Below are 27,371 nucleotides of genomic sequence, written 5' to 3' on the forward strand. Positions count from 1 at the left end.
CAGGTTCCAGTGTCACACTAGTGGCAGTGTCGAGAGTGAGCTTATCTGGTCTTTACTGCAGATTGACACCAGTGTACGAGAGCTCAGAGTCCAGGTCTGTCTCTTAGCTTGGTTCGTGCATGTAAGTTTGTTGTAAGAGTATCTCAACTGTGAAAGGTTTTCATCTCTCCTGAATGCCCCACACTGTGCCTAATTTGTTTTCATTTATTCATTTATTGTTGTCTGATAATGTGCTTCAAACACCCTACTGCCACGAACAAGCTGCCCTGCTTCCCTAATGAAGCTGAAAATAAGAAAAACGTGGCACTGTCCGTGACAGTCTCAATCAGACGTGACAGGTTGACTTGGCCAAAGGAGACGACATTACCTCTTGTCCCTGGGCTGGCATTGCTGCTGCTGGGATTACACAACCCAATTTACAGAGGTTTGCTTCCACAAATGACAATTTTTGCATTGTTCACCAAGGATAATAATCCATTACCTTTTCACCGCTCCACTTTCCTCCACCATTCTATTCACTTACCATTTGTATTAGAGTAAAATGATCGGTAAGCCGTGCAGTGTTTAGAGCTGTAGAGGAGGTTGACTGCCACATTTCTCTCCACCTGATTGTTTTTGAAGGATAATTACTGCAGATAGCTTGCTTTAGCATTTCTAACCCCGAAGGACACAGTAAATGCCACATTAAATAACCTAATTTTTACACAGCTTTTCAGTTATTTGGGCGAATGTTTGTGTCAAGTCTTAAAGTGGGGAGGGAAAGGCTTTGGTTAACACTTTATTGTCATCATACGAGGAAAAGAGCAGACACAGCGGTCCATAACTTTCAGAATGAATAGCATATTGAGCTGTAAACTTTCTAAAGGTCCATGCAAACACTACACTTGGGTAAAGCTGCGTTGCATGAGTATGGCAGCCGAAGGTAAGGTGGAAACCCCTGTGAGCTGACCTGCTGAATGAATCTCAGCCCTTAGTACCGCGCAGGGTGACAGTCCCTTCTCCTCGGCCAACGGCACTACCTGAGGGTTGCACTGAAAAGGCAGGCTGGGCTTCACAGTACTTTCTTTAGTATTATGACAGAGCCTGCAAGCTATAATCTTTCTCTACAAAATTTTATCAGTCCAACACAGGGAATCCTGGATCTAACCTCCCCCGGCCATGAAACCAGGAGTTTGGCTTTTGTCAGAGAAGCATGTGTTCATATAGTGCAGGCAAGCACTTAGGCCATACTGTTAATCATATATCAAGCACACAAGTGATAAAATCACAAGTAGTTGTTATGACAGGATTTGTGCTTATTGCTGTGGAATTAAACTGAGAATGTTTCCTTAATGGGGTTTGTAAAAGGCGTTTTTCATGGAAATAGCATTAGTAAACCTGCTCACCTTTTTAAATATGCTTTTGTTCAAAATAAACCAGAGCAACTTTTAAAGCACATACATTTACTTAAGCTTTTTTCTTCCTGTGCCTTAATTTAAATGCTTCCTTTGCTGCTCTTTTTGTTTTTAAAGGACAAAAACATCTCCCCCCCCCAAACCAACACAGAAACTCAGCTCTCACCCCTGCACATATCCACTCTGTCTCTGCTGAGGAAAGGCCTTCTGTCTGACATACTTTGGATGTTCTATTCTGATGTATCTATAGAACTCTAAAAAAGAAAAACAGAATTATGGGCTGTAGATGTCCTCACAGTATTTGTGCTTGTTAAAAAGTAAAAAGTTATTTAAAAATAAATAAAGCCTCTCCAAGCAGTAAGGCATGAAAACCAGACATACAATCTATAATGGAAGCATGGTGCTATCTTCAGGGATCCCAGAACTGGGAGAGCTCTGTAGTTCCGGACAAGTCATTTCAGCATCTGTACTTTAGCTCCCTATCTAAAACATGGCACCTAGCATTTCCCTATGTTCCCTAGAGCCTACTGGTCGTAAATAAACTAAAGATTAAATAAACACAAATAAATCAACAAACCTCTGCTAAAGATGGCAGACATCTGAAGGGTCTGTTAAATTTTTAAGTAGTAGAAATGCAGTACAAATACTACTATTTTCAGCATGTACTAGGGTCCAGAGCCCAGCACTAGCTGGAATGTTCAGGATTTTCTCTGTGATATTTTGTCTCATATTTTCCTGCCAAATGTGCTATTTCCCCCTTAGGCCAGGGTCCTGGGAATTTAGGTGTACCTCAGTGTAGTATCATGTGTCCTGACACAAGGGACACCTCTCCAGCACTGTTGGTTCGTTTTTTCCTCCCTTCATGTGGTGACCCCACACTGAAAGAGTCTGGAGTGTTTTTTTCTGGTTAACCATATTACACCCCTTGCTTTATGATTCGTCTGGTATTCTCTATTTTAGAGTGATTTAGAAAACAATCTAATTCCCCAACAACCAAGTGTGAATGTAAAGGAAGTATTATCAACGTATCCAAATCCTTTTAGTCTTAATAAACTAAGGCCATGAAGGTAAGTGTTTCTTCAAGGGGAAAAGGGAATGAATTAATGAATTATTAAAGAATCACAAGCTTAGAAAAGCCCTTGGTATTTGGCTCAAAACTTTTTCTTCCCCCCTCCCCCCCCAAGTGTTTCTTTCCCACAATGTTTGTCAGAAAAAAATAACCAGTACATACACAATGTACATTGGTCTACAGTTTATGTTTAAATTGTGCTTCATATAAGTTTACTTCGGCTTTTCAGTGCTTTCTGTTTTTTACTGAGGTAAATAGAAATACAAATGTCTGAATGTCTGTGTGGTAGAGGATGGTATAAACTGTTATCTTTGAATACTATTTATTATTTCCACCACTACCACCAAAAGTTATGTTTCCTAGAGATATACCTCTGTACAAAACCTGAACCTCTGTGTAAAAAAAGTAACTAGGGAAAGGTAGACATTTTAACTTAAATATTTGTGTCTTATCACATATTTGTCACAAAGACTGTACTTCTTCTATTGCGGTGTGCCATATTTAGTAAGAGTTTCTTCTGGAAAGCTGGAAAACATGGGTTTCAGTTCATGCTGATAAAAACTGCTGGCCTCACTATGGGCTGCACAGCACTCTGCAGAGCAGCTGTGGGGCTGAAGTGCCAGTTTAGCAGGCACAGAGGGAACCTCTATCTTAATAAGTTTATTCCACTTACTTACAAACAGATGTGGGGAATTCAAACAATTTAATACTCCAAAGACTCTCCCTCGAGGTGTTTGAGCAGTGTATTAACTGAGGCCCCTCTAGAAAACTCCCTTACCAGTACTTCTGACAGTCCCAGATGCTGCTTCTCTAGCAGTACTAGAAAAGACTCCATCCTCCTATTGCACTTCTCAGACTGCAAGTAGGTAGCAGTTTAAAACTTCATTGCTTCACAGTGAGGATTTTCTTTTCCTTAAAAAAAAAAAAAAAAAAAATCTCAAAAGAGCTAGGAGACAGCAGTTGTGGAATAACCATTTTGATGTATAGCAAGAAAGTTTCAGAACAAAGTTTCACATGGTTTCTGTACAGCTGAAGGAACATCTGTTATCTTACCCCAAACATGACTGTTGATTCCAGGAATGCTCAAGTGTTCTCAGTTTCTGTTGTAACTGGTATACACAGAGGTGTTTTTCTTTCAGCCTGCAGGTGGTTGCTGAAAGTTTTGCTGTCGGTAAGTAATTTTCTTCAGTATCTCAGTACAGACTCTTCTTTTTTTAGCCTTGTTTTCTAGGAATACAAGGCACATGCAATTACGCTGTTAGTTTCTCAGTCCTCTATAAGCAACTTTCGAACGGGTTAGCTAATTTCATGCAAATTTCAGTGAAGGATAAACGGCCTCAAAGACACGAAGCTCCTTTCAGAGTTGTGAAAGTTGGCAGCTAGGTAGAGAGCAACCCTATTAACTCCCCAACCAAGGCAAAGGCAGGGGGAATTCAACCTTGATCCATTCGGTCTGGCAGAAAGCAGTGGGCCAGTTAGTGCCCGCGTGATGGCCAGCAGATCTGCCTGTGTCTGGTAGATCCTAGGATGAGTCCGCAGCTGCCTTGTGCGCTGAGCTGGGGGAAAGAGGAACTCTGTTCCGCAGGACATGGGGAAGGCTTTCGGTTAGCGCTGGGAAAAGACAAGGGGCAGAGGACTGAGCTGCAGAGCGCTGCAGGGAAAGGACGCAAATCTGTATGACACTGGGTTTCATTAATTCCACATCTTACGGAACAACCTGTTAAAAAAAGATATTGTCAATTTGTTGGAGTAAGGAGTGTAAGACATTATGTTTCCATACACAGACATGCTTCCCAGTAGCCATTCGATTCTCTATTTGTATGTGGTCCCCTGTCTGTGGCTATACGTTTTCTTGTCTCTCTGTGAAAATGGCCATAACCAAATATCCCTCCTTTCTCTTATGTGAATATTTCCATAAAAATAATGATACTGAGATGTCCTGGCCTAACAGCTGCCAGAGCTAAAGCACTCTATTTATCCAGTTGTAACTAAAGCAGTGACTTCATGAGGACAGGTTTATTATACTCTTCATTTGCAGAAACTTCCCTTAATTATTTATCAAAAGTCTTGCGTGTGTAAACAATAGCTTGTTTTGTAGCCAGGTCCAAGCATCTTTACAAAATAGCAACGGTTGACTGCACAGGCTAATTTTTGTCTCCTTGATCTAGTATTTCAGACATGCTTGTCGCTACTGTTACTTCTTTTTAGCCTCAATAGTTAGTATAATGTGGTCTCTTGCCAGTTGTTCTTGCTAAAAGGAGATAAGGAGTATAATTAGGATTGCTTCATTTATGCCATGTGGTTTGTTAATAAAAATTACACAAAATCATTTTTTGCTGAACACAGTAAAAATCAAATATTATTTTTTCATTATTTCTTTCATTATCCATCCCAAGACCCATTCAAAAGAGTTTTACTTAGAAAATCTGCAGACCTCCTTTCTGAGCTACGCTACCATTCCTTTCCCTATTCTCTCTTGGTCCTTCACTTCTTTCGCTGTCTTTTTTGGCTCCTTCTGATCAGGTACCAGGATTCCTCTGAGATTCTCCTCAGCAGTGAGTTTTCTTCTGGCAGGCTATATTAATCTCAAATAACTAACTGATTCAGTTGCCTGTGGCCTCTTAGGGACAGGAAAGGGAGAGAAAATGAAGAATAGGAGCTGCTTTAGTAAACTTAGCCACTGAAAAACAAGACTCAAACCACAGACATGCCTAGAACCACCAAAGAACAAGGCCCTGCACCTTTTCAAATGGCAAGGAACCTCTTTACTCTGCAATTCATCCTCCACGTCGCCCTGACAATGGCCTATGAAACAGGGTAACAGTATCCCTCGTTTCCCTTCCCCTCTAAATATAAAGAAGTTCAGCTGCTCCAACATTTAGTCTGAGCAGAAGAGAGATAACATGCTCATTAGCCTCAGTGAAGTTTGATACTCCTCACTGATCAGAAAGCAATTCCCTCCGAATAGCACATTCTGGATCCCACTCATAGCAACAGAAAACAGTCACAAGGGAAAAAAGGCTGGTATTTTTCTAGACAAAACAAACACCCATGATAAGTAAAAGAATCTGAGATGTATGTTTTCTACGCTGAATGTCTTATCGCTTGTTCCTGAAAACATGTAACACATCCAGATTACAACAGAGACGTTTTTTTCCACTGGATTGAGAAAGAGGTCTGTGTCGTATTCACAGTAACGGCATTCAGCTGGTCAGGCACTCAAACACATTACTTTGGAAAGAAAAAATGGTGTTTTCCATTAACTCAATCCCTTTCTGCTGAAGGCAAATAAGTCTAATGGTTTCCACCCCGTGTTTCAAAATTGCTTTTCAAAACATCCTCCTCAGCAGCATCTCGCGCTCTGCCAACACCCATGCTTAGCCACAATGTCAGGTGATGACCCAGCTGATATTATTTCCAAAGTTTCCTAGCCTCATTTCTCCGTCCAACCTGCGCTCCTGGCTCAACTTTCCCTCTTGATGAAAGAGATAATCATTAGACTTGTGTTTTGCCAAGGAGTGCATTTGCTCTGTGCTTTCTCTATTCCTGAGCTCCTCCTCTAGTGACCACCTGGTGCATTTTGCTGTTGCACTCATTCCTGTCATTTAGCCTTCTTTTGATATCCAGTCTACATGCAGTGATAATTATTTTCCTTCAACAGTTTTCTTCTGACCACCTTCTTCCTTTCTTTCACTGATGCCTTTTTTTCTCCTAATGTTTTATTAGGCTATTGTTTTCTTTGTTGTTCCATCTCTTCTTTTGTTCTCATTTCTGGGAGGAGTTCTGATCATTCTTCATTAAACTGTGTTTTACTCAGTCACCCGTCTGGCTCATTTTCTATATCCACTTCTATTTTCATGCTGAAATACTGTCCTTGCAAACATTTCTGCCACTACAGAGTTGTTCTGTCCCCCTTCAGTATTTGTACATTTGTAGCCAAGTATGTCCACTCTTCTATCAGTATTAAAAAAGCTCCTTTACAGAGTCCACATACCTTCTAACCACCGCATCGCTTCACAGTGTCCAAAGCAACAGCTGAATGCTTGTTAATCATTATAATTCTTTGAGATGGAAATTTGTGTTTGTAATAAACCTAACAATCTCTGTAGCTTCCAGGAAAAGGGGAAGAGTGGGAAAGATCATTGGATATTTTTGTAAATCAGATTTACAGTCCTCTACCCACAGTCCCTTCCAATGCTGATTTAATTAAATGCCTGTAACATAGCAGACAATCATTTGTACAAACTTCATACCAGGGGATAAAACAAAGGTTGGACAGCTGTTATGTCCAACAGGGAAATTAAAAAATAAAGGCATCTCTATTCCCAGAAGTGTTTTTTTAAAAAAGGAATTACATGTTGGTCTTCAGTACTTACCATTGTATTAAAATTATGAGTGTTTCTGCTATTTGAAACTTATTTCATAGCCCCCAGTTCCCATAATTGAAAGAATCCTTGTTTTTGTTAAAATTAATCGTTCTGAAACAAAGCTGTCTTCCTACAGGTTCATGTCCTACTGCCCTTAAAAACTGCTCCGTCCTCCCCACTGCAACAACAGCACATGCCCCTGCCAAACCGCCCGAAGATGGGCAGAGCTGGGTTAACATTTCCTCGGCAGAGACATTAACAGTGTCTCTCTCCCACATTCTGTGCAGCTGACAATTTTCATGAAATGCATAGGGAATTCACATAGTTGAACTCTTACTTCTGTGTCAATATTGGTTGGAATTGGCCAACTGGCTCAGAAGTTATTGCAGACGGACTGATGGGCAAGCCCCATTTCCTTAGGAAACCTCACTAAAATCAAAAGCCCTCCAAGCTCCTACCTGGCAAGATTTGGAAGAAGAGGTTTAAAATATGATAAAGTGCATCCTATGGGCTTACGTACCAGAGAGCAGATTTAAAGAGCTTAATGTTTGAGACAAAAATAAGCCATGATCTAGGCAGCCTCATTGATGTATTGTGGTTTGGCAACAGTATAATTATGAGCTGTTTTTTTCTACGGGGCAATTCAGCTCCTGATATTTTTCACTTGTGCTGTTTGATTTTTAGCACTTTGCAAGTGAAAGCCTGGTGCTGAGGGACGCAGGAGAGACACCTGCCTCCCACTCTTTCTCCAAAGTTTAATAAGAAAGGGTATTTATGAGCATTAGTACCCTGGCTGTGAAAAAACTGTTGTCTAAAGATGGAGCAGGGCACTGAAATGAACCCTTCAGCCGCCTGCTTCTCCCTCCCATCCCTCCACCTCCACTGCTTCCCTGGGTCTCGGACCTCAGCTTAACTTTAACCGCTGTATGGGGATTTAAAACACCCGAACTTTATCACATGTATTTTTAGATGCCTGCTGTGCGAAAGCGTGGCTCTCAAAGGAGGCAAAAGCAGAGGTTGTTTTTTCAAATGCTTCTGTGGTAAAGGACGCTGGGTCAGCTGGTTAACCAAAGAAGAAGCCCCCTGCAATAGCAGAGAGGATGAAGGTGTGGGCTGTGCCTCCCTCAGCACGGGCAGGAAGCCCGAGGCACAACACCCCGAGGCTATTTGCTCACAAATAACCCGAATATTCATTTAACGGTCTACCAAACGCCAATTTTTCCCATAACCTCTGAAAAGCACAACTTCCTTCCCTCCTCTTCTCAGCTGTAAGTTGTTGTGGTATTTCTCCCCGCCTCCCTACGACCTTTCGCTGGTGGTTTTGGCTGTGGGTGGGGTAGGGCAGGGCCCTTTGTGCTTTGTTTCTTGCCCGGCTCCCTCCGAGCGCGGAGGGCGGCCGCAGCTCCCCTCAGCCCCGGATAGGCTTTTCCCGCCCTTTTCCTGAGGCGGCCGTTGCGACCGCAACGGTCACGGACTAGCGCGCGGTGCGCACCAATCCCCGGCAGCGGATTGGGCGAAGGGAGGTGCTTCAGCAGCAGCCCCCGCCCCTCTCCTCTTTCCCGCCTTTCGCTGCGCATGCGTGGACTGGGGAGGCGGGGGTGGGTACCATGGCAACGCGGCGCGGGAGGTAAACGAGGGGAGATCGCGTCTGGCGGCGGTGGAGGCTGTGAGGGGAGACCGGGACCGGGACCGGGACCGGGACCCGCCGCAGGGAGAGCGGGGGCTTCTGTGGGCTGCGCTTAAGCGTTATGTTTTTATTTCTGGAGCGCTGTGTCTCCGCGAGACCGGCGCCTCTCAGCCGGCGGGGGGAAGGCTGTGGAGAATTGGTTGTCTTTTCACACCGGGGAAGCTCTCCCTAGCTTCGTTTCTTCTGCCCGTGCAAAAGGGGGAAAAGAAGGCTGTGGGTGCTGTGGACACGGGGAGGTAAGGTCCTGCCTGTGCTACACGGGGTGTCCTGCAAGCAGGGGATGGGGCTCGGTGGGGGCCCGGAGCAGCCTGGCAGGGCTGCCGTGAGCTTGGGGCTCGGCAAGTGCCTTTTGCAGGTCGCTGGCACCGAGCTGAGGTTCCGGGTCTCCTTTTTTTTTTTTTTTTTTTTTTTTTTGCCTGTCTAGTCTTGTGTTGTTAGAGTGACTCGAGGGCTTTGCTTGAAAAGCTCAGAGTTCTGGAATCTGGCAGTTGGTACATGACTTCACAGGTGATTGTCTGCAAAGAAATGCTTTTAGATATGACACACCTCGACCTGTTTTTGCAAGGGACTAACTTTATTTTCTTCTTTTTCCCCTTTAAAGTTTAGGAGGGAATGATACTAGTGCTTTGCACAGTATGTAACCCACTGTGTGACTGTGTCTTGCAGGGTCCATCTTCAGGGCTTGATGTGGAGTCCCACCGCTCAGTAAAAAGACATAGCCATGGTAATACAGGTTTGATTCTTCTGAAGAGTACTGATAATGCTTTTTAAGGAAATGGAGTTAATATCCAAAAGGTTCCTTCCCAAGGTTACAGGACGTAAACTGAACTACCCAAATTTACTTTGTGTGCAAGTATGCACGTGATTCCGATTTTTTAGCTTTTCTTGTTGATTTTGGCTACAGACTGTAAAATTTTGCACATATCCTATAACGCCTCAAATCTTATTGCTTGTGGTGAATGAAAATGCTGCACAAACATGGATTTCCCAGTGCTTTTGAAGATTTTTCAGATGTTGTGCTGGACTGGAGTTTAAAAACCCAGAAATCATGGTGGGAAGTCTGATTGGTGTGAGTCCTGCCTCTACATGCTGAAAAAGAACTGCATTCTGCTCAGCATCACGCATCCTTTGGTTGCCTGGTAAATCCATAAGAAATCCCGGGGTCATCAGCTGGTGCACCAAGCATTGGCGCTGGCACTGCCATATGTGCACATACACACACAAGGTGTCACTTCTGACAGCATTCGTGATGCTGTGCTGTAGCTTGTTAGTTTCCCACACTTTGGGAACCCCTGCTCTTGTTTGTGCTCGAATGTGTGAGCTGACTGCAGACTACAGTTTACCGATGCTGTGTTTCATGAAAGGTGGGAAACAGAAGACAAGACAGTTGCTGACAATGACTGAAAACGTTTAAAGCCTAGAGGTCAGAGGTATCTGCTGCAGAGGGACAGCAGAATCAGTAAGGCTGCTCTAGACAAAAGGCATTCCCTGGTTCCCACTGCAGACTTGGACAACAGTTTGCCCTTACCTGTAAGCACCTTTTTTATTTTGAAAGATCAGCTACAGGCCAAATTCTGACCAGGAACCTAATTGTGCTAACAAAATCTGCCAGAGACCCTGCTGGGAGTGCGTAAGCAGGGAGTAAGATTCAGGTGACTAGCTGAAAAAACTGACATAAGCATCTACTTTGTGAAGTGTGCACATTCCAGCACATGAAGTATTCAACAAATTCTATCCAATTAAGGTCTGCAAAAAAGGCTTGTCACCTTCTCTAATGTATGTCTATGTTCAAGTAGTTTGCAGTCTGCATGACTAAAGGTTTAGGAAACAATCTGCCACCACCTGCAGCTTGCACTGTCTTTTTTCCTTCTGTGGATAGTGGTTCTCTGTTTTATATAGAAATCTTGATGTTGGGTTTTTTCTTTTTCTTTACCCTTACATATTCTTTCACATTGTGGTCCTGGCTGAAGATTGTACCCCTGACTCTGCTCTCATACCTCAGAGCACAAACATTTGTCTCTTTTGCACTTAACAGTACTGAGCCGTAAAGGGACTCCTTAGAATTGATACCATGAAAAATATCCTACGTATACTGCCTTCCCCTAGTTTATGCTAAACTGATAGTTACATGTGGCCTTTCTGGCTGTATCTGTGCTAATTCTTCCTAACTAAGTGCTTGGATCTGTTTAATTACAGTGTGCAAAAACAGGCAAATAATAGAAATAGATGAGCATAAAGTGACTTGCTGTGTACTGAAAGTGCTCTTGGCATCGGACCAGAGATCAAATACTTTCAGTCACTCGCAATGTGTAAATACTCCCGTTTGGCCTTTTCTCTGGGACTAGCTGTCACTCCAACCTCAACGTTCCTGGGATGCTGCCCACCTGCTGGCTCCGTGTTGCCATCACCATTTTCCTGCCTACACAGCAGCAATGAGAGATCTCTCTGGCTCCCTGACCCGGTTTCTGTTGCTCAATACCTGGAGGCAGCGTGTTCCACGCAGGCACACTCCAGGCTTGTTGTGAGGAGCGGCCAGGATGGGTGAGAAAACAATCCAGGGAGTGAATCAGACTCTGGCAAATCCCTCTTGGAGGCAAGAGGCTGGGTGTTCAGGCACCAACACTAATCAGCTGGAGTTAACAGGAGTGTCTTTTTGGCCTGCTCCAAGGCTTGGGTGAGTCTTGGCAACACCTCCTTACATACAGAATGGCAGAGCTGCTGTTTAGATTTGTGTTACTGCTAGTGGTCGAAGAGCAACAGTATCGCAGCCTTGAAAAGGCCACAGCTGTAGATGGGAGATCTGCTTTTCTGGTATAAACCAGAGTCACAAGTAGACACACAGCAGTGGGTAAGCACACAACATAGGCTTAGTTTACTTCAGGATTGTATCGTAATGCGCTGATTAAAAAATCAGTTGAAAAGAATGTATGATTTCCATTGTGCACAAACCTTTTTTAGCCAGAGAGAAGCACAGGGGAACACTAATTAGCTCTGTCTGATGACTTTAGAGATTCTTACAGCCCATAGAGCAAATATAGATTTGGTGAAAGTGTATAATGCTTGTGAGTCCGTATATAAAATCACCACAAAATACAGGAGTCTGGGGTGAGGGGCTCTGAGCTAATACTGCGAGCCTGAACAAAGATGCAATGAAACAGCTGTTCTGGGATGTCTTGGGATCCTCTACCCAGAAGTGAGACAATAAAGATGCAGAACTAACTGAGCGGTTTTGTGGTCTTTTTCTCTCTGCAGGCAGCTAAAAGTAGCAAACCCAAGCGTGGCAAAGGCAAAAGCTCCAAAAAGAAAGCAAAGAAGGTGGTGAAGGAAGTGGATATCCTCAGCCCAGCTGCCATGCTCAACGCTTACTACATCTGTCACAATGCTGCTGCCTGCCTGGAACTCCGGGGCTTTCCCTGGCCTGGGTCCCCCAAAAAGAAGGGGAAGAAAAAAAGTAGCCGGGTGGCTGGAAAGCAAAGGACTTAGTGAAAACCAGGCTGCCCAGTGAAGAAGAGACTTTTTTGTGGATTAGACTTGTACTGACCTCCCCAGTGGTTAGCTCAAATATTTTGCCATAATCACTGTTGTATCTGCACAAAGACACTCTTATAGCTCAAGCATAGAGTGACAAATGGTAAGTGACACTGTGCCATTGTAATTTCAGCTGTGGCCCTTCACCCTCCAGTTCTGTATGGAATAAAGCATTGCGCCTCAGCAGTCTGAAGGGTTTGTAGTGGGGTTTGCTTTACCCATACCGCTGCCGTTCTTTTACGGATGGGACATGCATCCCAACAGCGTTGGTGTACCTCCAGCTGTTTTAACCAGCACTGGTGGAAATTTGAGCTCAGAAAGGGGATACCATGGTAAGACTGACAGTGTTAAGGATGATTTCTATAACATTGGCTTATCTGTCTGAGAGTCACCCAGTGCTGCCCCCGTTGGGTCAACGGACCCCTGCAATGCCATCTGTGTAGCTGTGTGATTCACCTTGTTCTGAAGGAAATGGCTACATTCGGTCAGATGAGCAGTACTTGAAGCTCCAGTGAATTACCAGCAGCTTTTCTTCGGCTGTAGGTAAAATCTAGACATCTAGCTTGGATGTTGTCAGTGATGCTGTTAGACACAGTTAGAGGTGATGTTGAACCCCCACCCCCAGGTCTCCCCTTACAGTAATTGGTCTTAGTCCAAACATCCTGGCTGGACACCACAAGCTTTGTGTTACGATTCATTTTTTTCACTCTGTTTCCTCCAGATGTATTTAATGCAGCCCTTGGTCAATTGTGAAGCAGCATGTTAAGTGAAGCTGTACATCCCTCCCAGATTGTTATGCTGACTGGAAGGATGCAGTGGAATGACTGGGAAGGGTGAGGATGTGTCCTAAATTGATGCAGGCTGTAGAGAGATGGGAAGGAATAAAAGAGGGCTGAAATGTTGCAGGAAGAGTTGGGAAAAGAGAATGTGCAATGGGCTAGAACTACTATAAGGGGCAATGTGCCAGATCTCTAGGATACCCGAGGGACCGTGAGCATGTAAGACTGCTCTCTACAGCAAGCAGCACTGTGACGTGCACAGGAAGTATCGCATCAGAATTTCGGTTGGTTTCTCAGGGCTGAACATCTGCCGTGCCGATCCAGCAGAGCAGCGAGCTGGCTCTCAAGGTAATTTCTGATTGACTTAACTGCAGGAGGAGGTGCAGCACCTTTCCAACTTGCGTATAACTTTATGTTATGGATAACAGAAGAGTCAATTATAATGTGATTGACCCAAACCAATAAAGGCCTGTAAGGCCTTATGCTGTTTCTCCAGCTTAAAATGTTCCCTCTATGAAAAGGTCTACGAGGTAAAGTCATAGTTTTGTGGCATTGCTTGTATGCCAACTACTGTCATGTAGGCTACTGCGCTACTCCACTGAACTTGTTTCATCTACGTGTCAAGAAAATCACGGTGGATGTCCTGTTTCCTTGCTAATTAGTCTGCAGTTGGCATGTTCTGCTGAATCAGAGATGTGGTTTGCAGTACCAGTTTGTTGTATGTTGTGCATCGGTGTGTCTTCCTCACCATTTACTCGTGTTCTTTCTTCCCCATCACCCCACCAGGAAGTCTCTGGTCACAGCATACACTTGCAACTATTTCCTCCAAGTATCAATGTTCTAAAGCAAGAGATCTCTTGCAACCTCTGCATTTAGCATCTGGAGCTAAATGTTTAAAAAAAAAAAGTAAAAAAAATAATTCTTTTTTGTATGATATATTTACTACCCAGAGCTTTAAGGGACAGATGTTTCTGAGTGCTGAGGTAGCAACTACTTATCATCAGCCCCCCACCATCGCTGTCAGTTTGGGTCCCAGGGTCTGTTTGCAGGAGAAGTTGAAGAGCAGTACAATCTCTTGCCAATATGAAGAACCCAGTTTAACAGCAATTGCACGCAGAGCAGGTGTTTGGGGAAGTGACTTCCTTCTGGGCAACTTATCTCCAGCTACCTATCGCAGCATCAGGTGCAGTTTCCTCTGAAGCAGCTGTTATCTGACCAGGCGGGAGACAGTGTGCCACACAAGACAGGCAAGTGGTCTGATTTGATACAACGGTTACAAGTAGGTGAAGCCATTTTTAAATCTATGATAGACTGGAGCTACAATGATTTAAAGACTCCAAAACAAAATTTTAGTATGCAAAAATTACTGCAACAAATAATGAAATATCATTGTATGTTTTCTGTTTAAAAAAAAAAATAATATTGATTTCTGCACGATGGAGTTGAGCACACCAGATAGTGACCAACAAAGTGCAAAGGACAAAGACTCTGCTTTCTAGTGTATCTGAAAAGTTGCCATTCATTTCTTTGGCAACAGATGAAAAATGAAGAAATCTTTTTTTTTTTTTTTTTTTTTTTCCCTTTTACGTCTCTCACGCCTTCATCCATCTCAGTTTTGCATGTAATTCAGGCTCCCCAGTTGTTAATAAAGACCAACAGATATCTCTAAAGAAAAGTTTGGACTTCAAATGGCTCAATTCCCTATTTAAATGTGTTGCTTAAGAGTGCCGCAGGCTGTGCTGCTGACTTCTAAGAGAGAGTCTTTGGCTCAAGTGGATGTGACTTTACAGGGAGTCTCTGCTGCTGTGGGATGACACTTGCAGATATTTCTGTTGTATCACAACCTGTGAGAGTTTGATTCTGTGACAAGCTTTTCTGCCTGCTGGGGTACAGAACTTACAAGCTGAGTTTATGATGAATAAAGCCTGTTCTGCTCAAATCCACAAAGAATCTTTTGAGGGGAAACTGCAAGCTGGAGAGGCTTTTTGCTTTGTGGGCACAGTGTAAGGGAACTTCGCAGTGTTATGTGCGTCATCTCTTGTGGGGAGTTACATTTTTCTAGTATTAGGGCTGCCTTCGTTTTGCTGTTACCAAGCAGTCGTGCACAGTGTGCTGCTTTGGGTACGCGAGGTTAACGTTTCCTGTAGGAAGTTGTATACTAAAGCTCTGCTGTTTAAAAATACACTGGATGTTGATGTGCATGTTTGTGGGTGGGGCGCAGCGGTGGGGAGGGGAGAGTCACAGGACTGTTATGTGATGTGATGGCTATATATATATAAAAAGTTTTAAAAAAGATATTATTCACCACATTTGGTATTAGAAAATTTCAAGCTGTATGTGAGCAGCTTCCCTTCTTTACTCTTTCCTTCAGTAAGCATTTCTGTATTGCCTGGTATCTCCTAGCACGTTATTTGCATATTAAGAAAAGCATTGTGGATCTTTATGATGCATAAGAAAGGCTTGAGAAGTGGCATGTATTCTTTTGTCTCATTTCTTATTTTAAGAAATGCCCTGGCTATTACTTCCCAACTTCAAGGGAGGATAGCTGAGGACTCTTTTGCTCATAAATGGTATCTCCATGATGAAGAGGTTGCTATGGTGAATTTTTAAAGAACTTTTCATCCAAAAGGCATATCAGATGATGGCAATAAATGGCATCAGCAGAAGTAAATAAAAGTTTTCAGTAGGTTAATTCCTGTCTTATTTGCTCATTTTCCACTGTCTTTTTCCCCACTGCCATTTCAGATGTCCTCCAGGAACAAAGAGAGTCCAATTTTACTGTCTTTTTTTATAAGCCCCTCCCTTTCAAGCTTTCTGTTTATTTAAAAAAAAAAAAAAAAGGCACAAGTCACTTTTTTTTCTCTTTTTCTAGTAATTGCCATACAAAAGACCAGAAGGAATAAACGATTAGAACTTACAGAAATGGTTGCTCTCTGAGACATGCTGTCTAGGTTCCATGACACCTGCAAGGATCGATGTCTTCCCTTTCAGATACTCGGATGGTTTTGTTACATCCTAGTGCGTTATCCACTTATATAATTATCCAGTTAATGGTAGTTTTCTGGAGGTATTTGGCGAATTTGGGAGTCCGGCTTCTTGCAGATCCTTCTGATGTCCCCTTAGAGGAAGTTTATAGGGCCTTCCCACCGTGACAGGCTCAGACCATAGGTTAGTCGTAAGAGAATCCTGGGGAGAAAATACCTTTTTCCTTGACTTTTTTTTGGTTTAAGCTGCACATAATTTTGTTAAAGGTAAGAAATATTTAGTTATTTTAAAATAAAATAGAGTCCTTGAAGTCTGCAGTGTTCCTTCTAGGTTATTGCTATATGGCTTCAGGAGAAACAACTAAAGGGATTTTTTATTTACTGTTAAGGTCTGGTATATTAACCACTAAGCTAAAGCAAACTGAATGTGAAATCTTTTTTATGCAAAAGACTGGCTTAGTATCAGCATTTCTCCCAATTGTCTTCTAGCTGTAATTGGCACTAAAAGAGAGAAATGTTTAAGAAAAATGAGGAAAATATTTAATGCAACACATGGTTACAATGGCTTCTTTGGAACAGCCGTGACTATATGCCATGAAGGGAGCAGTTTGCTCTTTGGTGGAGATACTTGAAGCAAATGCTTTAAAAGTTCACCTGCAATTACTGCTGAATGTTAGAATATCTATAATAGCTGAAACTGCAAGCAATAGGCCAAGTGCTCCTACAATCTAAAAGAAAGCCCTTTTTTAATGTTAGCAGGTAGACCAGAGTACACAGATTACACAAAGAAAGCAAAAATACTTAATGCTGTTTAGTGCAAGCTGAAAATTACATTTAACTTCAGAAAATCTTTTTCTCTCCTGGGTGATTCAAGTAGGTCATACATCTCTTGGGGGTACTTTTTCCACATCATTTAATAAGAAGTGCCTGTCCTGTGAAGTATGAAGATAACCTGCCTGGGAGGAGAGTTCTCCGTGCATGTTGAGATGCTAAACCAAAAGTTACAAAACTGATGTTTCAATGAAAGTTGTATCAGTTAAGCAATTAGTTATGATAATTATTGCAGCTGGGTTTTTTCTTGAGTTTTCTCGGTGGCGATATGGTCAACACACTTGAAAGAGACTTTAAACATGGGTCATCTCACCTTGCTTTGCATGTCTATAGCATAGCTCTCTCTGCCCGAGCTAGTCATGCTGTGATCTCCCTATAGATAAAAAGGAGATGGGAAACAGGCACGTGAGGCGTGACCACATCTGGACCAAAAGGTCTGGTGCTTGTTACATTCATGGCAAACTGCTCATTCTTTAAGTATTTAGTTCCTGGAAAAATTAATTTACTATCTATGACTTTTTGACCTCTCTTGGTCTGAAAAAATGTTTGTAGAATAAATCCCCCCCCCAAATCCTCAACTGATCTGATGGATGTACTACCATAGTACATGACGTAGCAATTTGCATGTTGAATACACAGTTAAAACTACTCGGATTGCTCGTTGCATAGCAGGAACGATCTGGCTGCCTTCTTGTTTACACAAAACGTTGTCTGTGATAGCTTCTATGCGTTTCTCTTCATGGCAGTTCAAAATGGTATGCAGGCTGACGGACTTTCTTGAAACGATAATACGTTTATGTGTGGAGAGAATTTCTGTTCTGTGACATTTGCTTTTGATGATGCTGGGAGTTTCACATCCTTGATTTAATGTATCCTTCACTAGAGGTGGTTGTGGAGGAGCAAGTGGGAATGCTTTGCACCTGTAAAATGGATTTTTTTTTTTTCATCAGAGAAGGGAAGGGGCCTGTTGAGGATATCTATTTCATGTCTGTAGAGTTCGATTGGGTTGTAAGCAGATTTTATCAAGCCCCTAAGACAGCAGAAGTGAAGGCCGGATCATAAGTGATGTAGATGAATGATGTCATATTCCTAGTTTTCTTAATCTGACCTTTCTCTGGAAAGTGAATAATCTGGCAACATCAGTTGCTTCGTAAGAGAGCTTCATAAGGAGAGTTATGGTTGGTTTAAAGCTTCTAACATGACTTGTAATCTGCTTATTGGCAACAATCTGATGCTTGAAGAAATTAAAAGAAGAAAATGCCAACCCTTACGAAATCACTGCTTCTTCTAATACTCCTGATAGTAGTGGCTCCTCTAGTGATCTCAATTTTGTAATCTCACCTTGTGCTTCAGTTCTTCAAGGTAAGTAATGCCTTATTTATTATTTAAAGCTGAAGCTTCCAGACCTAGTGAAACAGGCATCTTCTGCCAGGGTGTATCAGAGCTTTCTAAGCACGAGGCTCTTTGTCTTATTGGAGTAACAACTGTTGAGCTTGCCATAGTGTCCAGCTCACCTTAAATGATATGGCCTGAAATGGTGCCCTTGAAAGCAAGAGCCCTTCTTCTGTCACCTGTTGTTTTGGCTCCTGAGATATGTTATCCAGGAACCCTGGCACCTTCTGAAAATAGATATAATACTTTGGGAGTACCTGATAATTATAGCTTGCCCTTTGGTAACTATCCAAGGAGTAGCTCTGTTTTCTTAGAAATGTACATGCTTTCATTGATTCCTCATCCTTTTCCATTGTCTTATGCACGTGGCTTGCATAAGTTCCGTTGCCATCACCAGAAAGCAGATAGCAGAATAGGAAACATTTCAAGCTCTTACACTGGCAGTTGATACTTCGCTTTTCTTGCCTAGAACCACAGTTAGGGTCTGTTGCAATGCTTTGGCAGGTCTTAAAAGTTCTTCACAACCTGGCATTGCAAGCTTACTTGGAAGAGGAGATCAAAGTAACTTTAATAGTTTGTGAGATTTCAGACCGACAACCTCCTGGGGGTGTCTCTGGCGAGCTTCTCAGTGTCTCTTGAAATGTCCCAGGGTCGTTCAGCTCTCAGGTAGCTCCAGGACTGTTCCCATGTCTACACGTGGCAGAGCTGTGCTAGCCCTGAGCTTACCAGTAGTCATAACCCACAGTTCATTGTCTTTAGAACGACCTTTCATGAAGTGAGGATTATTATGTCTCCTTTCTCTTAAAATTCCTTCCTTTCAGCTCTTTAGGGTAAGAAAGTGCACTACTTTCAGCCTTTCATTCCAATGTTACATTTTTTAAACCTGTTATTCTTGTTGCTTTCCTCTGTGCTTCACAATGCTACTGCTTCATCAGCACAAGGTGACAATTAACACCTCCAACGTGCAGTTTTTCTTCTCACATGTTGCTACACGAGAGTCATAAAACTGAGAATCATGGGATTAATCTCCCCTAAATCTAAATGTCTGCATCAATGCCTGGACTAGTCGTCTAGATTCATATAGTAAGAGCAGTTCAGGATGTGATTCCTCTGATTAAATGTATGCAGAGGCTTAAAGCAGCCGTGGGTGTCTTGTTTAGGTACAGGAACATCTAGTGAGACCTATCCCACTCTCTGTGATATGTAAGATTTTACTGCAAAAGCAAATTCAAATTTAGTGTGGATACAGAAATGTAAGTTCGTCATAAAGTGATGCGTCCAGGGAAACCACTATGGCCTTGGCCTGGGGGTCCTAAGGAATTTGGCCTAAAGGCCATAGAAATGGGTATCAGAAAACTTGAAAACTTCCGTGACTCTAGTGTCTTGGATGATGACGGTAAAATTGTGTGGGATATTCTCTCCGTCTAATCTTCCATTAAAAGGAAACCACCCGGCCTGCGCCTTTTGGGCATCCCTGTTCAGAGAACAAAAATACCTCCTGACTTCAGCACGGTGGTGTCTCAGACGTGGAGGAGTGGAGCAGAGCTAGACAGTTTCCTTGGAGAGAAAGCACAGTTGTCTTGAGCTTATCACTCCTGCACAGTTGTAAACTCAGCTCTGCTCACTCTCGCTAATAATAGCCAAGTGTAATTGTGTTCAGATGGCTAGCCCAGCCAGGGGAAAATCGCCTTGCGTGTTACGCAGTTTAGGTGAAATTGCCTTGAGTAATGAAGAAAAGCAAATCATAAATATCCAACTCGGTGTAATCAGTCTTCAGTGACTGCTTGGGGAATTTATTTCCCTAAGAAAAGCAGATTGGACCTGAAGAAGTATCTCACAGTGAGTGGATTCGCAGCCCTGTACAAAAGGCATTGCAGCAGCACGTTATTTGGAAGCACGGTACGCGACAGTCCACGTTAGGAGGACGGCAGCTGGTCTAAGGAGCTGTCACCCTGAGGCTGGGCTCCCAAGCTTGCCGGAGCAGTGCTGGGCACAGCTGCCCCTTATCAGCTCTGTCCCACAGTCAAGGACTGGGATTATCAGGTGCTCCAGCAGCAGTGCAGTGCTGGTACAGGCCAAGCCTCAGCAAGGAAATTAGACACTCGAGTCAGGCTATCCCTGTCCTAAGAGCCGATTAAAAAAAAAAAAAAAAAAAAATAATTTTCACCAGTGTGTTTGAAAATAAGCTTCAGGCAAAACATGGGGATAGGAGAGGAAAGCCTTCCTGCCAACAAGTTCCCAGCTCATGTCTTCCTTTTTTACAGTCTCATCTTTGCCTCCCCATTAACTGTTTCTGCTGTAAAATCTACTGTAGCTTGGTGCTTAGCTGCAAGAACATTGCAATGGGCACTGAAAAGCTATACGTAATAGCCTAAGAGGGCTCTTATGTGCCATTCTCTCTCTCTGTAGTTGTTACTGTTACTGCTGTTTCAAAGAGATGAGAGAATGGCACTCATCCAGCAGTGCCGTCTTTTATTTCTAAATACTCTGGGTACTGGCAGAATTGAAACAATTAATCACTAGTTATGAGAAGCAGTGAAGAGGCTGGCTGCTGTGGTGCGAGCCCAAAATCCAGACTGCTTTTGGTTACCGGTTGCTGCAGAAGAGGAAACACAAGTAAAGCTGCTGTCCCCAAGACATGTCCTGTATCGCTTGTGTTGCTGCACATTCAGACCCCATTTTGTTGTATAATCATATATGCCAAAACAAGGGTCTCGGCCCCAATCTTGGGTTATCTTCTACACCTGCACACCATGCACACTTTCTCCCTGCTGATGAGAGAACTGAGGTCTCCAGAGCCCATAGCACAGATCCCCTTTCTGCTGTAACCCTCTCTGCTCCTATGGGAAACCTTTTGAGGTTTGAGGTTGCCTCAGAGCCCTGCTGGTCCAGGCGACTATCCAAAAGACACCTTCAAAAATAGGCAGCGGGGCCCTAAAATCATTTATTGCTGTCCAAGAAAACAAATCTTGAAATTAACTGTTGACTGCCCAATTGCTTTCTATACTAGGGTTTTTCACTGGTGCAATTATGAATGTGAGCTGGCTCTGGGCAGTGATGCCAAAGGATTATAAAAATGGGTAAGTTCTGCGATTAGAGTTATGGCATCATAACCCAGAGAGGCCATACTGGAAACTCTGGTCTCGAGGTGGCTCTAGTGAGAGTGAACCTAAAATAAGAGAAAAAAAAGCTCTGGGTGTGTCTTTTTCACGGAGGTACTGGCAAACTGCAAATGAGACCAAACACGTTAAATAATAAGAAGCCTGGAGAACCGCAATTCTATGGGAAAATGCCTCCTTTTCTCTCCAATACCTGGCAAAGCTAATCACATATTATCTTCAGCTTCTTCGCTCTGTCCCATGTTGCACTGTAACACTGGACAACTTTAGATGCTTGTGTGTCATACTCTGCAGTAAAATCAGTGTATGCAGAGCTTGACCAAATTATATTTGAACAAAAGGAGTGAAAATAAGCTAAAAATACCTGAGAAGTGTCCACAAAGGTGGAGAACTAGGCGTAAGGATCTAAACTGAAGAGGGGGGATATTCAGATGAAAGACCAGAAATCTGTGTTTGCAGAGCCCTGACAGGCTCTGGGGGATGCTGCAGGAATCCACTGTCCTACCAGCAGCAGCTCTCCAGAATGATTGCACCTGTGTAGAGTTTGATGACTACACGAACTGTAACAGAGCTTTTCATCACAGGAGTCCTCCCAAAAGTTGGACTTGGCTTTGGTCTAATCTGGCTCCAGAGGAAGCTGTGGCAGCCAGAGCCCAATCAAGGCTACTTATAACAAACTCATTGCACTATCAACATTCTCCCTAGAGTAATGAAAACCAGCCTGGTTCTTTATGAGCCGTGCAAATCTGGTTTATTGTACCTTACTGAACAATCACTGTTGCAAAGACTCACATTAAAGGAAAGCAATGGATGCAATTTTTTTTAATCTGAAGAAGAGGGAGAGAAGAAAAAGGCCAAGCAGCTGTGTCTGTATTCTTCCCCCCTTCAGTCTGCACCGTGAATGTTTAAGAAACTGCTCAGTTAGTTCTGCTAAATCATCAGGGTGTTTTGTTTACAGCATAGTGGGTGAATCAGTTCCTTTTCTCTTCTATGGGCTTAAGATGAGAATAAAAACTCCTTATGAAAGAAAATAGACCCATCCACTTTTTCTCCCCTGATACAAGATGCCAAGTGGCTGGGATTCCACCTCTTCCATCACTTGCAAGCAAAGGCAGCCAATAAGTGCCAGCAGGCAGCAGATGTTTTAACTCCGAGGCAGCTAGGACATTTTGTGGCAAGCAGACCCTGAAGAGAATTGCTGCCAGGAACGTGTCTTCTGTTGCACAACCACGTGCAGCTCCTTCATCTCCAGCGCGCCGGAGAGCAGCCTTCCCATAGAAACCCAGGAAGGTAACAGATTCTTGTTTGCTGTAATGTCTGTTGTCATAAAAATAAGCTAGAGCTGGTGTGTTTGGGAAGTCCTAAAGCTACACTTGTGTCTCCAAAACACTTTTTGGGAGAAATCTCCCTCCTGCCCGTATTGGCTTAGCTGACAGGAGCAATGCGTTGGATTGCCCTCCTCTATGAGATACGCTAAATACACCGGCAAGGGCCTCTGTCTCATCCCCTTATGAAAGCATAATCTCCATTTTTGGTCCCTAAAAGTCAGTAGTACTTTTTCACTCTTGCAAACCTCCTGGTTGTAATGCAGCCATGCTCCCACAGAAGAAAAACCTTCACTGGAGTTAGGGCTCTGATTTGTGCACCCGAAAACACACAAAATTTGTGACCCAAGGCTGGTGGCACTTTCAGGCCAGACCTGTCTGAGGCTGTTGGCTGAAGCTCAGAAGCCACTTACACTGCTGGTAATAACCCACTCATGTCACAAAGCAGCGCCAGCTAATTGACCCAGACGCTCCCATTCCCTTTATGCTTTCTTGTGCATCTTTTCCTAAGCAATCCTTCTCTCTTACTCATCTGTTTTCTTGCTCTGTCCCATAAGTCACCGACCAAAGACAAGGTGATCTGCTAAAACAGCCTGTACGTGGTCTTCTGACCTCTCTCCCACGGCCTCACTGCACCTAAGGCAACACATCCAGCCGGTACCTTGCTAACACGGTCGTCGCATTATCCCTTCCACATTTTCTATTCCCAGACCCAGGATGTGGACAGGTAAACCTTTCTGGGCCTGCGCTGTCACTGGAGCTCCCTTTCCCCACAGTGCATCATTGTTACTCCCCCACCTTTCCCTGAATGGTGGATACTGCATGTCCTAACCAGCCACTGGTATTCCCATGGGTGCGCAAGCCAGGCTCCGTATCCTTCTGTTGGCCAAATGTATATTTGTACTAGCAATTAGTCTTTTCCCAACCCTCTTCACTGTCGTGGTTTAACCCCAGCCAGCAACTAAGCACCACGCAGCTGCTCTTTCACTCCCCTTCCTCAAGTGGACAGGGGAGTGAAAACATAACAAAAGGTTCATGGGTTGAGATAAGGACAGGGAGGGAGGGATCACTCACCAATTACTGTCATGAGCAAAACAGACTCAACTTGGGGAAAATTAACTTAATTTATTACCAATCAAACCAGACTAGGGTAACAAGAAATAAACCCAAATCTTAAAACACCTTTCCCCCACCCCTCCCTTCTTCCCAGGCGCAACTTCACTCCCAAATTCTCTACCTCCTCCCCTGTCAGCAGCACAGGAGGACAGGGAATGGGGGTTGGGGTCGGTTTATCACACCTTGTCTCTGCCACTCCTTCCTCAGGGGCAGGACTCATCACTCGTCCCCTGCTCCACCGTGGGGTCCTCCCCGGGCTGCAGGTGGAGATCTGCTCCACCGTGGACCTCCCTGGGCTGCAGGGGGACAGCCTGCCTCACCGTGGTCTTCATCACCACGGCTGCAGGGGAATCTCTGCTCCGGTGCCTGGAGCATCTCCTCCCCCTCCTTCTTCACTGACCTTGGTGTCTGCAGGGTTGTTTCTCTCACATGTTCTCACTTCTCTCTCCAGCTGCAGTTTCTCTGCCACAGTAACTTTTTTTTTCCCTTCTTAACTATGTTATCACAGAGGCACTAGCACTGTCACTGATTGGCTCGGCCTTGGCCAGCGGTGGGTCTGTCTTGGAGCCGGCTGGCCTTGGCTCTGTCGGACATAGGGGAAGCTTCTAGCAGCTTCTCACAGAAGCCACCCCTGTAACCCCCCCCACTACCAAAGCCTTGCCACACAAACCCAATACATTCACGTAGGATTACGGGTCTATGACACAGCGCAGTCTGGATCTCCATGAGAACCTGGAGAGACATGTGCTGATGCTCAGTATTTCAAAGAGAAAGAGTTAGTGTGTTCACACTGGGAAATCTTGCCTCTCTGAAGGACTTTCCTGGTACATCCCAAACAAACGTGCACGCTGTTCCCTGTTGAGAGGCTTTGGTCCCATGCACACACTTCTCTTCACATAACTAAGAGCACTTTGAGAGGGGTGAAAAAAAAATGAGCATGTGTGCCAGCCACAGTCCCAGCACATTCAACAGCCATTGACTCATACATGGGTAATTTCACAAGCCCATGGTTTGATCTGCCCATTCCAAACCGATTAGCCACATGTGGCCTTGAAAATATGCACCTGGATGGGACCCCGAGGCGTCATGTCATCCCTCTCTCTCCCTGAGGCACAAGCAACTCTACCTACAGCATTCCTGAGCAGTATTTTGTCTAACCTGTTCTTAAAACCTCCAGAGGGGGAGACTCCAGTGTCCCAAAGCTCTTTCAGTATTATCACATCCTACCACTATGGAATTTTCTTGGTGGCTCATCTAAATCTACCTTCCTGTGATGTACCAGGAAGCGACCTTCCTCCTGCAGAGATTCTGGGTCACTGTGGGTTATACCAAGCCTGCCGGGTGGCATGGCCCCAGGTCTCACTGCTTGTGGCCCTGCTCCAAAACTGCTGATTAGCACAAGGGAATTCCAGTGCTGTTACAGTCCGCATCAGCTGCCGCCACATGTCTGCCTGCGCTGGCAAGGCACTCCCCCGTCTTCAAGGAGCAACGAGCCCCAGCCAAAACACCTTCATGGCACTGCAGCAAAAGTTACATTCATCTCAGCAACTGGCATAAGTCATCATTTGGCCTGGATCCACATTTCCTACCTACGGGAGGCCAATGACAGAAATCCAGAGCATCCAAAACTCAGAGCGATTGAGTCTGCGGGCCAAGGTAACATTCACGTGAAAAGCAGAGGTGTTACTTTCCCCACAACATGCTCTGAGACTGTGCAAGTAATAGCAAAGATCCCCCCCAAAATGCAGGGGCACTGCGGAAGTGACAACTGGAGTGTGCCTCTGCAGAGTGGACAGTCGATCCTGAGCTGACCTGACGTGCATGCCAATTGCCTCGGGTGGCTCTGCAGACGAGGCACACCAATTAGCATTTTTCCATACCATGCTTTCCATATTCTTCCATCTTCAGATGGGTATAGTACGGTCATCACTTCCTGCCCTAAGAAGTCATCTACTCTTGCTTTATTCTATTTGTCAACAGAAAAAATTGGGGGCCATGTTTCATTCCACCTATCAGATGAAGCTATTTATTTTCTGTATTTGCCTGACTATGAGTGAATTTGCCGAGTGCTGTGAGCTGGCAGGCACGTAGGACGCATCCCCTTTTACAGGGACTGGTACTGCATGCTTCAAGGGAGCTTGTAAAATCCCAGTAGTGGATATTAGTATAATGACAAAAATTTTATCATTTTTAGTACAATGACATACCCACGGAATAGGTTTCTACTAGGCACAGATGGTAGGCTGATGCCCTGAATGAAACAAATTACATACATTTTACGCCAAAAAAAAAAAAAAATTAATATAAAAGTCCACTGAATTTTTGATCCACCAGATCTTTAGCACAGAGAGCATAATAAGCACGTAAGAACCTTAATGAAGGAATATCAATGAAAATATTTTGCTTTCCAGGCTGCTCTTAACCAGCTTCTGTTAACTCTTCTCCTAGTACCTGTTCTCATTGTATTTTCCATGTCATTCTTTAGGTGTGGGGAAAACATCTTAAATTTGACAACTTCAGCACATCAGACGTCAAGTTCTTTCTTAAGACTCCCTCCTACAAAACACAGATTTATACCCATTTTTATTATTTCCCTCATCTCCTTTTCCCTCTGTGTTTTAAATCCTCCTCCTTCTCCTTTGTAGTTCAGGTTCCTACTGAAACCCCAGGCTGCTTGGGGACAGCAACAGCCTTCAAACGTGAACACCTTCCCCCCAGAACAAGGCCGCGAGCCTAATAGACATCCCTCAGCCCTGAAACAGTAATACAAGGAATCATTAGCTTCCATATACCAAGAAGGGTAATTAGAGGGGCTAAAGCTGAGTTCAGCTCATCGATACCCACCGGGCAGCAAGGGGAACGAGAGGGTTTGTGGGGTACGTTCGTGTTTGGGGCAGAAAGCAGGTGGTCAGTCTGTTAACGGTCTTACCACCATTTTCTTGTGTGCAGAAGGGACACCCGTCCCCTTGGCGCAAGACCAAGCTGTGTTTCGGAGGAGCTCCAGCGCAGGAGCCACAGCTGCTTCAAGCCGGCGGCCCTCACCAGGAGTGGGCAAAGATTTACAGCTACAAACAGATGGCCTCTCGCACACCCCGCTGGCCTCTCAACGTGTTATTTTGATCTCTTTTTTTTGTTAAAAAAAAAAAAAAAACAAAACCCAAACAGATTAGTTCAGCAATATGGTTTCTCCTACCCCAAAACCACCAGGGCGGTACATGGCAGTGTGCAGGCGGGAAAGCCATGGCCCAGCAGCAGACTGGGATGGTTTGAAACGGGCTTTTTCCACAGAAAAACGTGACCGGGACCGCAGCCCGCTCGGCTGAGGCGCCAGGTCCAGGGCAGCCCAGGCCGAATCCCTCTGCCCGGCCCCGCCGCCTCCTCAGGACTCTCCCGCCCGCCGCCCGAAGCCCCTTCGCACCTCCTCGCTGAAGGGGAGAATGGGTGCGACCTCCCCAAGATGGCGCCGGCACCCCCCCCCCCCGCCCCCGCCCCCGCCCCCGCCCCCTCCGCGCCCCCCACTCCCCGCCAAGGGGCGGGGGGGGAAGAGGCGCCGCGACCTCCACAACATGGCGCCTGTGGCCGCCCGCTCCCCGCCGCCGCCGCCGCCACCTCCTCCTCCTCCTCCTCCTCCCTCGCCCCTCCGCCGCCCCGACCTCCCGCACATGGCGCCGCCGCCTCCCTCGCCCTCCTCATCATGGCGGCGGCGCTGGGCTATGACGCCATACGTCCTCCTCCTCCTCCTCCTCCTCCTCCCCCCCCCCTCTCTCCCTCTCCCCCCCG

The 27,371-nt window shown here is 44.6% G+C and overlaps 1 protein-coding gene across 5 annotated transcripts; it reads left to right on the top strand.

The window, feature by feature from the left end:
• The first annotated feature begins 3 nt into the window (after positions 1-3).
• SMKR1 (small lysine rich protein 1) lies at positions 4-15,642 on the top strand. Of its 5 annotated transcripts, XR_007507634.1 has the most exons (5): positions 4-94; positions 3,603-3,634; positions 9,184-9,241; positions 11,770-12,878; positions 13,013-15,642. XR_007507634.1 is itself a non-coding variant. In XM_049813704.1 (4 exons), exons 3-4 carry the CDS (start codon positions 9,239-9,241, stop codon positions 11,998-12,000), a joined length of 234 nt encoding a protein of 77 aa, XP_049669661.1. In that variant the 5' UTR covers positions 4-94; positions 3,603-3,634; positions 9,184-9,238; the 3' UTR covers positions 12,001-15,642. The 5 variants fall into 5 exon arrangements, 4 of the variants coding, with proteins under 4 accessions (XP_049669661.1, XP_049669665.1, XP_049669664.1 ...); XM_049813704.1 differs by having other exon boundaries at positions 11,770-15,642; XM_049813708.1 differs by lacking the exon at positions 3,603-3,634 and having other exon boundaries at positions 6-94; positions 11,770-15,642.
• The last annotated feature ends 11,729 nt before the right edge of the window (positions 15,643-27,371 follow it).

Source organism: Accipiter gentilis, chromosome 11 (genome assembly GCF_929443795.1).
Source record: "Accipiter gentilis chromosome 11, bAccGen1.1, whole genome shotgun sequence".
NCBI classification, from domain to species: Eukaryota; Metazoa; Chordata; class Aves; order Accipitriformes; family Accipitridae; genus Astur; species Astur gentilis.